The sequence below is a fragment of the Fukomys damarensis genome, unplaced genomic scaffold (genome assembly GCF_012274545.1).
Source record: "Fukomys damarensis isolate Sample0158 unplaced genomic scaffold, DMR_v1.0_HiC HiC_scaffold_16, whole genome shotgun sequence".
Taxonomy (NCBI): Eukaryota; Metazoa; Chordata; class Mammalia; order Rodentia; family Bathyergidae; genus Fukomys; species Fukomys damarensis.
The window spans coordinates 106660192-106671780 of NW_022900928.1; the positions used below are offsets into that span (position 1 = coordinate 106660192).

At 42.1% G+C, this 11589-nt stretch overlaps 1 protein-coding gene across 2 annotated transcripts in view; it reads right to left on the reverse strand.

Annotated features, from left to right (window-relative positions):
* Positions 1-587: 587 nt before the first annotated feature.
* The window catches only part of Gpr1 (G protein-coupled receptor 1), a 51757-nt gene continuing 40755 nt past the window's right edge, over positions 588-11589 (reverse strand). For both annotated transcript variants that reach the window (XM_033764017.1, XM_010616102.2), the window contains one exon: positions 588-1998. In XM_033764017.1, the coding sequence (XP_033619908.1) occupies positions 903-1970 (1068 nt within the window). In that variant the 5' untranslated portion in view covers positions 1971-1998 and the 3' untranslated portion in view covers positions 588-902. The remainder of the gene's footprint in view (positions 1999-11589) is intronic.

Consider the following 11589-nt stretch of genomic DNA (forward strand, 5'->3'; position numbering starts at 1 on the left):
ATACACTAGGCCGGGCGTGGTGGCACACACCTGTAATCCCAGCACTCGGGAGGCTGAGGCAGGAGGATCACTGTGAGTTCGAGACCAGCCTGGGCTACATAGTGAGTTCCAGGTCAGTCTCAACTACATAAGTGAGCCCCTGTTTCAAAAAAACCAAAAAAAGAAATACTAGTCCTGGCTAGCTTTGAACTCACTGTGTTGCACAGGCTGGCCTTGAACACAGCAATCTTCCTGCCTCACATGTATTTTAACAGTATGTCTAATAGGTTACTGATTACCATGATTTTAAACAAACAACTATTTTTGTGTGTGTGTGTTAAGGATTGAAACCAGGGTCTCACACATGCTAGGCAAGTATTTTACCACTGAGCTACATCCTCTGCCCCTTTTATTTTGATATAAATTCCCCCTAAGTTGCTCAGATTGGCCTAGACTTTGTGATCCTCCTGCCTCAGTCTCCCAAACACCTGGGGTTGCAGGCATGGATCCCTACATTTGATGCATTATTCACATATTTAAGATTTGGGGCTTAAAATTATTTTTTAAGGGCTGGGGATTTAGCTCAGTAGTTTTGCCACCTGCCTTGCAAGGGTAAGGATCTGAGTTTGATCCCCAGTACAAAAAAAATATTTTCTTTTTTTTTCAGAAAACTGACAGTACTTCAATGGTGGTGATAATCCACTGTGGAATAATTAGCAAGAATGACAGGTCAATTATGCTGCAGGGGAAAAAATTGTGCATATCCTGCCAAAGTTATACTCACACAAAAATGTGAGGCCAGTAAACTCACCAAAAGCAAACACAAATATGGTCAGCTCTAAATCTTAGAAGCAATTTCGTTTGGGAGCATTTGTCAGGGGACTTGCTTAAAAACCTCCCAGCAATTTTGGAAAAGCAGTGAGTCACTGGGCTGTTTCCACAAGAAACCCATTCTTGGTTTCAGAGTTCCTGAGGTGCTCACTGACTGTGCCAGAACAGCTGACTTCCCACAGTGTGCACTTTAGTTTCTCAGTGACCGAGGACCAGAAGCGAACTTGGAACTTTTTACTAATTAGGACATAAAGGATGGGGTTCAGACAACTATTGAGGAATGCCAAGCCAGTGGAGATGGGAACTGCAGCCTGTAGCACCTGGTGGGAGGAGCTATTGTTGTGAATCGTGAGTTCCCAAATGGAAAAGAGGTGGTAAGGCGTCCAGCAAATCAGAAAGGCTATGACCACAGCCAGGATTGTCCAGAAATGCCTGCTAGAAATCAGGATGCTTCGCTTCTTTACCTTGAAGAAGAGACACAAATAACAAATGCTCATTGTTAGCAGAGGGAAAAGGTAGCCAATGATAAATCTCACCCAGGTCAGAACATGGTGCCTCATAAAAATGAGATCAGGGTCATGTTCATGGAAATTGTAATAGCAAAGGGAGTGGTTACTGAGCTCCAGAGTGTCCCGGAAGTACAGGGCAGGACCACCAATCAGAGACGCTGAAAGCCAGACAACTATAACAACAACCAGACTGTTCTTCAGGGTTCGGTGCCGATGAGACAGGACAGGATGGATCAAGTGGATGTAACGGTCCAGGCTGATGACAGTCAGGAAGAAAACACTGGAGAACATGTTCAGCTGGCCAATGAAGGAATTGGCTTTGCACAGCCACCGGCCAAATGGCCAGTGGAAATGCATAGCCACATAGGAGATATACAGGGGCAGAAAGAGAACAAAAATGAAATCTGCAATGGCCAGATTGAGGAACCAGAGAGTGCTGACGGTCTTCTTCCACTTGAATCCTGTGAGCCAGATGACGATGGCATTTCCTGGGATTCCCAGAATAAATGCCAAACCACACAACAGCAGGGAGATCCAGTGAGCAGCTCCCAGGGGCTCTTCCTCCTCCAACTCAGACCCCAGAGAGTAATATTCCAGTGCATAGGAGTAATTCTCCAAGTCATCATACAGTGGCTCCTCTAGATCTGCCATGACCTTGCTAGGTTGACAAGGAGGAAATCTACAGAAGCAAATTCAGAGGAAACAATTTTAAAGAATGAAAGTTCAATGAATGAGAAGGACTAAAAAGATAAAAACATTTCATTTTATAGACCAGACATGGTATATTGTTTGGGTAGGAATCGTGATTATACTAATGACGCCCAAGCATTGATGGGCTCAGTTTCTCATTATCATTCTCTAAGCTGGAGAGTTCATTTGGATATTCAGTAATTGTTCAATTACAGTGGCTGACTCTCCAGGTGCAATTCCTCTTTTCATAATGCTTGCACAAGTAGAGTTGGCTAAAGAGGAGCATAGCACGTGATGAGCATTTATCAGTTTCCTAAGCACTATTTTGTGGCAGATCCAAAACAAATACACAGCAACGAGTTCAAGATCTATAGCCCTTCTCAAACTCCAAAAAAAGGCTCCACCCCCGTTGTAGATCCATCCACCTGACATCACAGGTAAATACCAGTGCACCTGCCCCTCTTAATCAAAACCGAGTTTATTAGGTGTAATCTGGCATCTTCAGATTTATTTCTTGTTACTTGTAACTGTAATATTCAAAACCAAATGAAAGCAGATTAATAGCTGTATTCATTTCATACTTAATTGGGAAATATGTAGGATTTAGGATTATAGTGGAGGTTAGAATGAAGAGGTCAAAGCATCCCGTTTTCTCAAATTCAACTGCCTATCACTGAAGTCATTATTTTACCTAAAATCTTTTGAGAAATCTTGACAGGACATAATTTAAAAAGCAGAAGCATTCAATAGCTTCTTCCCAGACTTAACCAGCTTCTTTGTGTTCAATATTCAGCTGAAATGCCACCTTTTCTTGGGAACATTTCCTGACATTACCTTTGTGCAGATCATTTAAATAGCAGCTATTGTTATAGATAATAGTGTTATTGGGATTTTACTAGTTGCCAGGCATGTATGATCTAATTTAATCCTCATAATAATTGTATATAGTACCTAGTACTATTATTTATTTTTTAAATTTTATTTTTATTTTTTCAGAGAGAGGGAGAGTGTGTGCTACATTGCCCAGGCTGTGCTGGAACTTGCACTGATCCTGCTTTAGCCTCTGGAGTAGCTGGGACTATAGGTAGAGTATCACCATTACTAGCCTGTTGTTAGTCTCAATTACATGAAAGGGCATTGAAGTTAAGTGAAGGTTAGCAATTCACCACCAGATCATACAACCCGCAGTTGTAGTCTGAATCCAAATTTATGCCTGTGAGACCAAAAGCTTGAGCTCTTTTTGTTTGTTTGTTTTTGTTTGTGTGTTTGTTTGTTTTGAGACAGGGTCTTACTATGTAGTGAGACTGACCTGGAACTCACTATGTAGCCCAGGTTGGTCTTGAACTCACAGCAATCCTCCTGCCTCAGCCTCCCAAATGCTGGGATTACAGGCATGCGCCACCACGCCCGGCAAGTTTGAGCTCTTAATCATTACAACATTCCCCTTTTCTGTCACATTTATCACACTTAATACAGTATATGTCACTGATTGATTTTTAATTTCTCCCCTACCAGACTGTCAACTCCTTGGGAGTAAAGTCCATCATCTCTGAACCCCACAGTGCTCAGTAGAAGTCTTAATGTATCACAGGTGCTCAACATATGCTTAATAAATGATTGACTCTGCTACAAATCCTGCTCAGAGCCAAACATAAATTTAAAACTGCAGGGGACAGCTGGGGATTTAGCTCAGTGGTGCCACACCTGCTTCTTAAGCACAAGGTCCTGAGTTCAATCCGTGGTGAAAAAAAAAAAATTGTTTTTTGAGCCAGGCATGGTGGCACACACCCGTAATCCCAGCACTTGGGAGGCTGAGGCAGGAGGATCACCATGAATTTGAGGCCATCCTGGGCTACAGAGTGAATTCAGGACCAGCCTGAACTACAAAGGGAGACCCTGCCTCAAAAAACAAAACAACCAAATTGCAGGGGTACTTTTGCGAGTCCATTAGTAAGTCAATGCTGATTCCAGAATCTGCAATTTTCACTTGAGGAAGGATAGAAAAACAAAGGCAGGTGGAAAGGAGACCAGAAAAATCATAAGAGCCAGGTGTGATGGCGCATGCCTGTTATCCCAGCACTCAGGAGGCAGAGGCAAGAGAATGGCTGCTAGCCTGCTACAAAGTGAAACCCTGTCTCAAACACAAAGAAACAGAAAAATCAACTAAAAATTGTTGCCGCCGGCCAAGCCTGAAGATGGTCCTTCACCTTTCCTACTCCTTTTTTCCTCCATAGACTAGTGAAAGATTATAGATCCGGGTTAGCACAGCCCCAGGAGTCAGTTACATTATGTGCCCTTCCTTGTTCGCTTTCTGCCCAGGCCCCTATCACGTGGCACTAGTACCCGCCTTCCTACTCTATAGATAAAGATCGCGCTGTACAAGGTCGGCTATTGGCTCATCAGGCTATGGTCCCACCTGCTCCCAGCTATAAAGCATAATTTTGGGATGTATCCTTCTTTCTTTTTATTTTCCAATTTTCTTCATCTCCCACCACTCTCCCCTGCTTCGGAGCCTATGCTATGCAGGATGCAGCAAATTGTAATTTTAAGAAGACTGCAGCTTCCAGGACTCAGTTAAAGTTACCCAAGTCTGGGAAGTTGTACTTGCGACCCACCGACCGAGGCTTTTCCTCCCACAATTGCTCACGTTATTCCTTTCCAACTTGGGTGGGGCAGAATGGCTCCAGCAAAGAAGGGTGGGGGAGAAGAAGGGCTGTTCTGCCAGGACTGAGAATATACGTCAGCACTCATAAGCACATCAATGGAGTGGGCTTCAAGAAGGGGGCTCCTTGGGCTCTTAGGGAGATCCGAAAGCTTGCCATGAGGGGATTTAGACCCCAGATACCCGCATTGATACCAGGCTCAACAAAGCTGTCTGGGCCAAAGGAAACACCATGAGCATGAAGAGTCAACAAGCTCTTGTTAACCTACATCCCTGTTACCACATTCAAAAATCTCCAAAAGGTAAATAGGTAAATGTGGATGAGAACTTTCAAATACAGTTACAAAACTCCAAAAAAAAAAAAAAAAAAAAGTTATCCAAGGCTGTGTTGAGAGTTCTTTGGTTAAATTTAAGCTCCTTTTCTTCCAGACCCATCACACCCCAAATCCTCAGAAATACTATGAGTTCAGCAGTTGGCTTCATTGAGAAAGTAAAGAGAAGGAATCAGATCCTCAGGTAAAGGAATAGATTGAGAGAATTCAAAGAAGGCTTAAATAATCCATTTTAAACAATACAAAAACTACACTTATACCTGTAAAATGGGCCTGAGAGGTGGGCCATGCTTTCCCGAGGCTTCCACCCCCTTGAGAGAAGAATACATGACCTAGGTGTGGTGGTGCACACCTATAATCCCAGCACTGTAGGAGGCTGAGGCAGGAGGATTGCAAGTGTGAGACCACTTTGGGAAAATTAGTGACTTAGATCCTGTCTCAAAATAAAATGGGAGGAGTGGGCGGTGGGGGTGTGTGGCTTAGTGTGAAGACTCTGGGTTTAATCCCCACTTTAAAAAAAAAATGACTTTAGTCTTTGCTGCCCAGATCTTCCCTTGCTTTTCCTTGCCTTCCTGATAGCTGTCCCCAATGTCAACCCTTTCCAGCTTGCTCTCCCACTCCCTGGTTTAGTTTCTTGCCTGTCTACTTGAACACCCTTCCCTTCCTGGTGCCTATGCCTTGTCCTTTTAGGCCACTAGAAATTGTGTGGCCAAGTGGCCCAGGCCATGGTCTGAATCTTACAAAACCCTAAACAGTGAGTAGAAGAAACGTTTCCCCAAAGAAAACAGCTAAAGGCTTACAACTGTTTTCACCTTCCCAACCCTGGACATCATATCTGCCATACAAAGAGAAATGAGGTGAGGACTGTTTTGGGCCAGAGTTTCAATGGACTCAGTCCTTGATTGGCTAGCTCAAGGCAGAAACAACAGGGAGAGACCATGGTGACCAGGAAGAGGTGAGGGAAGTTGTGGGGTACATCTTCCCAGGTCAGGTCCCTGGGCACCCACACCTTCCAAGCAGGCCCCACCTCAGAACTTGAACTTTGCTGGGACAATTTAGATGTAAACTGTAACACTCACCAACGGTTAGAAGCCTCGTTCCAAAGCCATTCTCCGCCCTGCTTGAGGAGTACGTTCCTCATAGGACTGCGGAAGTCCGGAGGACACTTGATGTCTCTGGACAGAGTCCTTTCAAACAGGAACCTTTTGCCCCAGAGGCTCCTCAGCTAGAAAGCAGACAGATAGACCTGATCCAAGAACCAGTTCAGGCTTGGAGAAGAAGCTTCATGAGGAACAGAACTGTGCTCTGCTTAACACCTCATGGACCATGTGTGCTAGGGCCGTGACCTACACAGTGAAGGGTGGGAAGCCTGGGAGGGTGGTGGGAGATGAAGAAAATTGAAGAATAACAAGAAAGAAAGATACATACCACACTTAAGCTGGAAAGCTGGGACCAGGTGAAATCACAGCCTGATGAGCTAATGGTCACCTACAGTCCGGTGTGCTCTTTATAGTGCAAGACAAGGGAGAAGGCAGGGCAATTCGCGCTTAAGTGGCCCATGTGGTCCAGGCTGAATGCAAAGTGATTGCCTGGTGATCAGGCATGCGCAGAAAAGAAACCAGGAAGGATACATAATGTAACAGTCTCCTGTGGCTGCACCATTGAGGGTCTATAATCTAATCTATGGAGGAGAAAAGGAATAGGGGTAAGGTGAGAGGCCATCTTCAGTCTTGGCCCGTGGCATGCTAGAAATTCTCTCAGGATTTAAAGCAAATATTTTTGCACAGTGATGATAGCAGGCAGATGGGTGGAGAAAAGGGAAGCAGAATCCAGCACTATTCTGCTCAGTCCTTGAATAGTCACAGTTAGCCCTTGCAGTTGTTTTTTGTTTTTTTTGTTTTTTTGGGTACGGGGGATCAAACTCCTTGCACTTGCTAGGCAGGCAGCGGCATCACTGAGCTAAATCCCCGGCCCTTGCAGTTGGTTTTGTTGTTGAACCCCAGGCCTTAACATTGAGCTGCATTCACAACCCTTTCTTTTTCAAACTTACTTTAATTTTATCCCACTCCCCCAATCTCCCTCCCCACCCTATGCACAAAAGCTTTGTTTCCATTTTCACTTTTTTTCTTGTCCCTTTCTCCCTATCTGCTCCTTTCTTTTCCCCTTCCCATTTGAACATTTTCTTTCCATTTCCCAATACCTATTATACATTTTAGTCCTTATTTCCACTTTCAGTTTCTCACACCAGAGAAACAATGTGGTATTTCAACGTGTGTGTTCAATTTATTTCACTTAGGAGTATGGTCTCAAGGTGCATCCATTTAGCTAGAAATGACTGAAGCTCATCCTTCTTTATGGCAGAGTCGAACTCCATTGTATAAAAAAACCCACATCTTTATCCACTTGTCAGTTATGGGCATTTGGGCTGTTTCAAAGATTAACTCTTAACAAACTGCTGCAATTGATATGGTGTGTATATATCGCTGTGGTATAGTGTTTTTAACTCTTTTGGGAAGATACCAAGAACAAGTATAGCTGGGTCAAATGCAATCTCTAGTTTTAAGCTTTTGAAAAATCTCCATATTGATTTCCACAATGGCTGCACTAGTCCACACTCCCACCAACAGTGGAGAAGGGTTCCTTTCTTCCCACAGCCCCTCCAGCATTTGTTACTGATTGATTTCTTGATAGCAGACATTCTTTCTGGAGTGAGATAGAATTTCAGCATTGTTTTAATTTGCATTTCACAAATGACCAGTGATGTTGAATATTTTTTCATATATTTATCTGCCATTCTTCATCTGAGAAGCTTCTTTTCATTTCAGATGTCCATTTTTGGATTGGGTTATTAAATTTGAGGTGTGTGATTTTTTTTAGCTCTTTATATATTCTAGATAATAGTCCTTTATCTGATGAATAGCTGGTAAAATTTTTTTTCCATGCTGTGGGTTGTCTTCACTCTGTTGGTGGTTTACCTTGCTGTGCAAATCTTTTGATTTCTTCTTCTTCTTCTTTTTTTTTTTTATCAGGGATCAAACTCGGGTCCTTGTGCTTGCGAAGCAGGCAGTAGAACCACTGAGCTAAATCACCAACCTGCAAAAGCTGTTTAATAAGACAAGGTCCCGGTTGTTGAGTCTTTGTAGTATTTCCCATGTGGTCTGACAACCCTTTCTACTTTTAAGTCACTAAATTGCTCAAGCAGATTCCTCTTCTTGGTATCTTCTCAAAAGAGTTAAAAGCATCATACCATAGTGATATATAAACACCCATGGTAATAGCAGCTTAGTTTGTAATAGCTAAATTTTGGAAACAGTCCAAATGCCCATCAATGAATGAATGAATGAAGAAAATGTGACTTTTTAAATAATGGTATACTACACTGCCATGAAGAAGGATAAACTTGGCCGGGGATTTAGCTCAGTGGTTCTGCCACCTGCCTTGCAAGCACAAGGACCTGAGTTCGATCCCCAGTACAAAAAAAAAAAAAAGAAGGATAAACTTGAGACATTTCTAAATAAACAGATGCAATAAATAATAAATAAACAGATGTACCTTAGGATCATATTACTTAGTGAAATAAATCAGATGCACATGTTTAAATACTGCATTGTTTCTCAGGTGTGAGAAACCAAAAGTGCAAATAAATACCAAAATGAAAGTTAGATATTGAGAAATGAGAAGAAAATATTCAAATGGGAAGGGGAACAAGGGAGGAGGAGGGGGAAAGGAAGGAAGGGACAAGAAGGAAAAAAGAATAGAAGGAAAAAGGTGGAAACAGAGCTTTTGTGAACAAGAGTATTGCAGATAGCTGAGTTAGTCAGAAATTATTATAAGGAAATTATACAAAGCTGGCCCCTCAGCATAGAAAAACAACTGAGAAACATTCACTGGTTAGCATTAGAAAAAAAAAAGAGGTACTACACTTACCTATATCCCCTACAGATGAATAGCAGTGATCAATAGTCTAAGTGGACATCAATCTCCCTTGCCGTTTCCCCAAATGATCCCCATTTAATCACTCTTACCTGGGTGACTGTACTTGTAATCTCTCTCTCTCTTTTTTTTTTTATTTTTTATACTGGGGATAGAACTTGGGACCTGAGGCAGGTGGTGGAACCACTGAGCTAAATCCCCAGCTGTACTTTTAATCTTATTGGTTGATCATGGTTTTATCCTACCTCATACCTACCTTGTAATTTTCCATTGGGCCTTTTTTTTTTCTCCCGATATCAGGAATCACACTTAGGACCTTGTGCTCGCCAGGCAGGCACAGTACCTCTGAGCTGCATCCCCAGTGCTCCACTGGGTCTTATAGTTTTGTCTCACCTTGTACCCACCTCACCTTGTAGCTTTCCTCAATAAAACACCTTTGAAAAGTGGGGTGGGCAGGCAACCCACTTTCTGGTCCCCCTTCTGTCTCTTTTAAACAGAAGCTATCTTTCTCTCAATACATTTTTCCTACTCTTAACCTCCATTGTTCCTAGAATTCATTCTTCTACTTTAAAGAATATTAACTCACATTTTGGATATCTAGCAGGTTGGGAGTTTTAATATTTTCCTTGTTTGTATTATTTTTGCTTATTTGGATTAGTTGGTTCCCTATATCATTTTTTTATTACTTGCTGCTACCCAACATCCAGAGGAAGAGGGGTTAAAAGAGAGGGGAGTGCAATGAGAGAAAAAAAGAATCAAGATATATTATATATAGGTACAAATTCCCTATGATGAATGTGATCATTATGTATATCTAAAATGTACCAATCAATTTAATTTTTAAAAACTACATTGCTAAAAGGGCTGGGGATTTATCTCAGTGCATTGTTTCTGCCTTCCTGAGTTCAATTCCTGGTACCAAATTTAAACAATAAATAAATAAATAAATACATGGCTAGAGATGGGCTCGAACTCATGATCTCTCTTGTCTCAGCCTCCCAGCATGCTGGTATTACAGGCCTTTATTACTACACCTAACAGAAGGCATATTCTTGTTTAATCACCACGCTTGCTTGTGGACTGCTGTACTATTTTCAGGTTCTTCTAGGTCCAATTAGATTTCAGACCTACCCAAACATCTAGAGAATAAGTAGCTGTTTCCTAGGTAACAAAGCACCATAGAATATGCAAAAGAATAGCATAAAGTAAGTTTATTGTCTCCCAGAAAATGAAGGCCAGAAGTATGTGCTCTCTCCTGAGTACAGTGAGGGAGCCTGTCCATGCCTCTTGCCCAGCTTCTGCTGGGTTAAGAGCAAACAGGCATTTGCTGACTCATATGCCTATCTGTGCCCTCATGGTCATGTGATTCTCATCCATTTATCATCTCTGCACTCAAATATTCCCTGTCGAGGGGCTTAGGAGTTCAATATATCATTTTTGGAGAACTTACCATTCAGTTCATCACAACAACCTAGAGGCAGCAAGCACCGTCTTTGAATCCCAATCACTCATTCATTCAGCAACTATTTAATAAATGCCTGCCTTTGATGCTATTCCAGCTGGTTGAGATTCTTCACTAAATAAGACCACTGTTTCTTCTCTCTTAGATTTTAAATTCTAGAAGGCAGAGATGTTTAAAAAAAAAAAAAACTGCGTAAAAAGGTGGTTTGCAAACTGGGCGTGGTGGCGCACTCCTGTAATCCCAGCACTCAGGAGGCTGAGGCAGGAGGATTGCTGTGAGTTTGAAATCAGCCTGGGGTACATAGTGAGTTCCAGGTCAGTCTCAACTACATAGTGAGACCCTGTCTCAAAAAACCAAAAACCAACCAAACAAACAAACAAAAGGTGATTTGCTAGAGCCAGATGTGGTGGCACATGCCTATAATCCCAGAAGTTTGGAGGCTGAGGCAGGAGGATTCGTGTGAGTTGTGAGTTCCAGGTCAGTCTCAATTGCATAGTGAGACCCTGTCTCCAAAAAATGAACAAACAAACAAACAACAATAACAACAAATAAAGGTGATTCCCTAGGTATGGTGGTGCACATCTGTATTCCTACCTGGAGAGACTGAGCTACCAGAGAGAGTGAGGCAGGAAGATTGAGAGTTTGGGTCATCCTGGGTAAGTCAGTAATACCCAATCTCAAACTAAAAATTAAAATTGGCCGGGGAAGGGGGAAGTAGCTAGGTTAGAAAACTTAATTCACTCTTATGGCTTTTGCTGTCTTCTGTCACCGTGAACTGCTGCCCCTCTGCCAGCCTGCTTTGGAAACAGCCAATTATGGATTGAAACCTCTACAAACTGTAAGCCAAATAAACTTTTACCCTTTAAAAGAAAAAAAAGGAAAACTTTACTTCAGAAAGAAAGATAGAAAAAAAAGAGTGAAGGGAAGAAAGAGTGAAGGAAAGAATGAAAAAGAAAAGGGAGATAGGAAGAGAAGGAAAGAGACCCTTATCTCTGCTGTGTTGACAATAGACTTTTGTGTGGTGGGGGGTGAGCAAGTGTAGCAATAGGAGAGCATTAGAAAATTATTGCATGGCCGGGGATTTAGCTCAGTGGTTCCACCGCCTGCATTGCAAGTGCAAAGCCCGAGTTCAATCCTGGTACCAAAAAAAAAAAAAAAAAAAAAAAAAAAAAAAAAAAAAAAAAAAAAAAT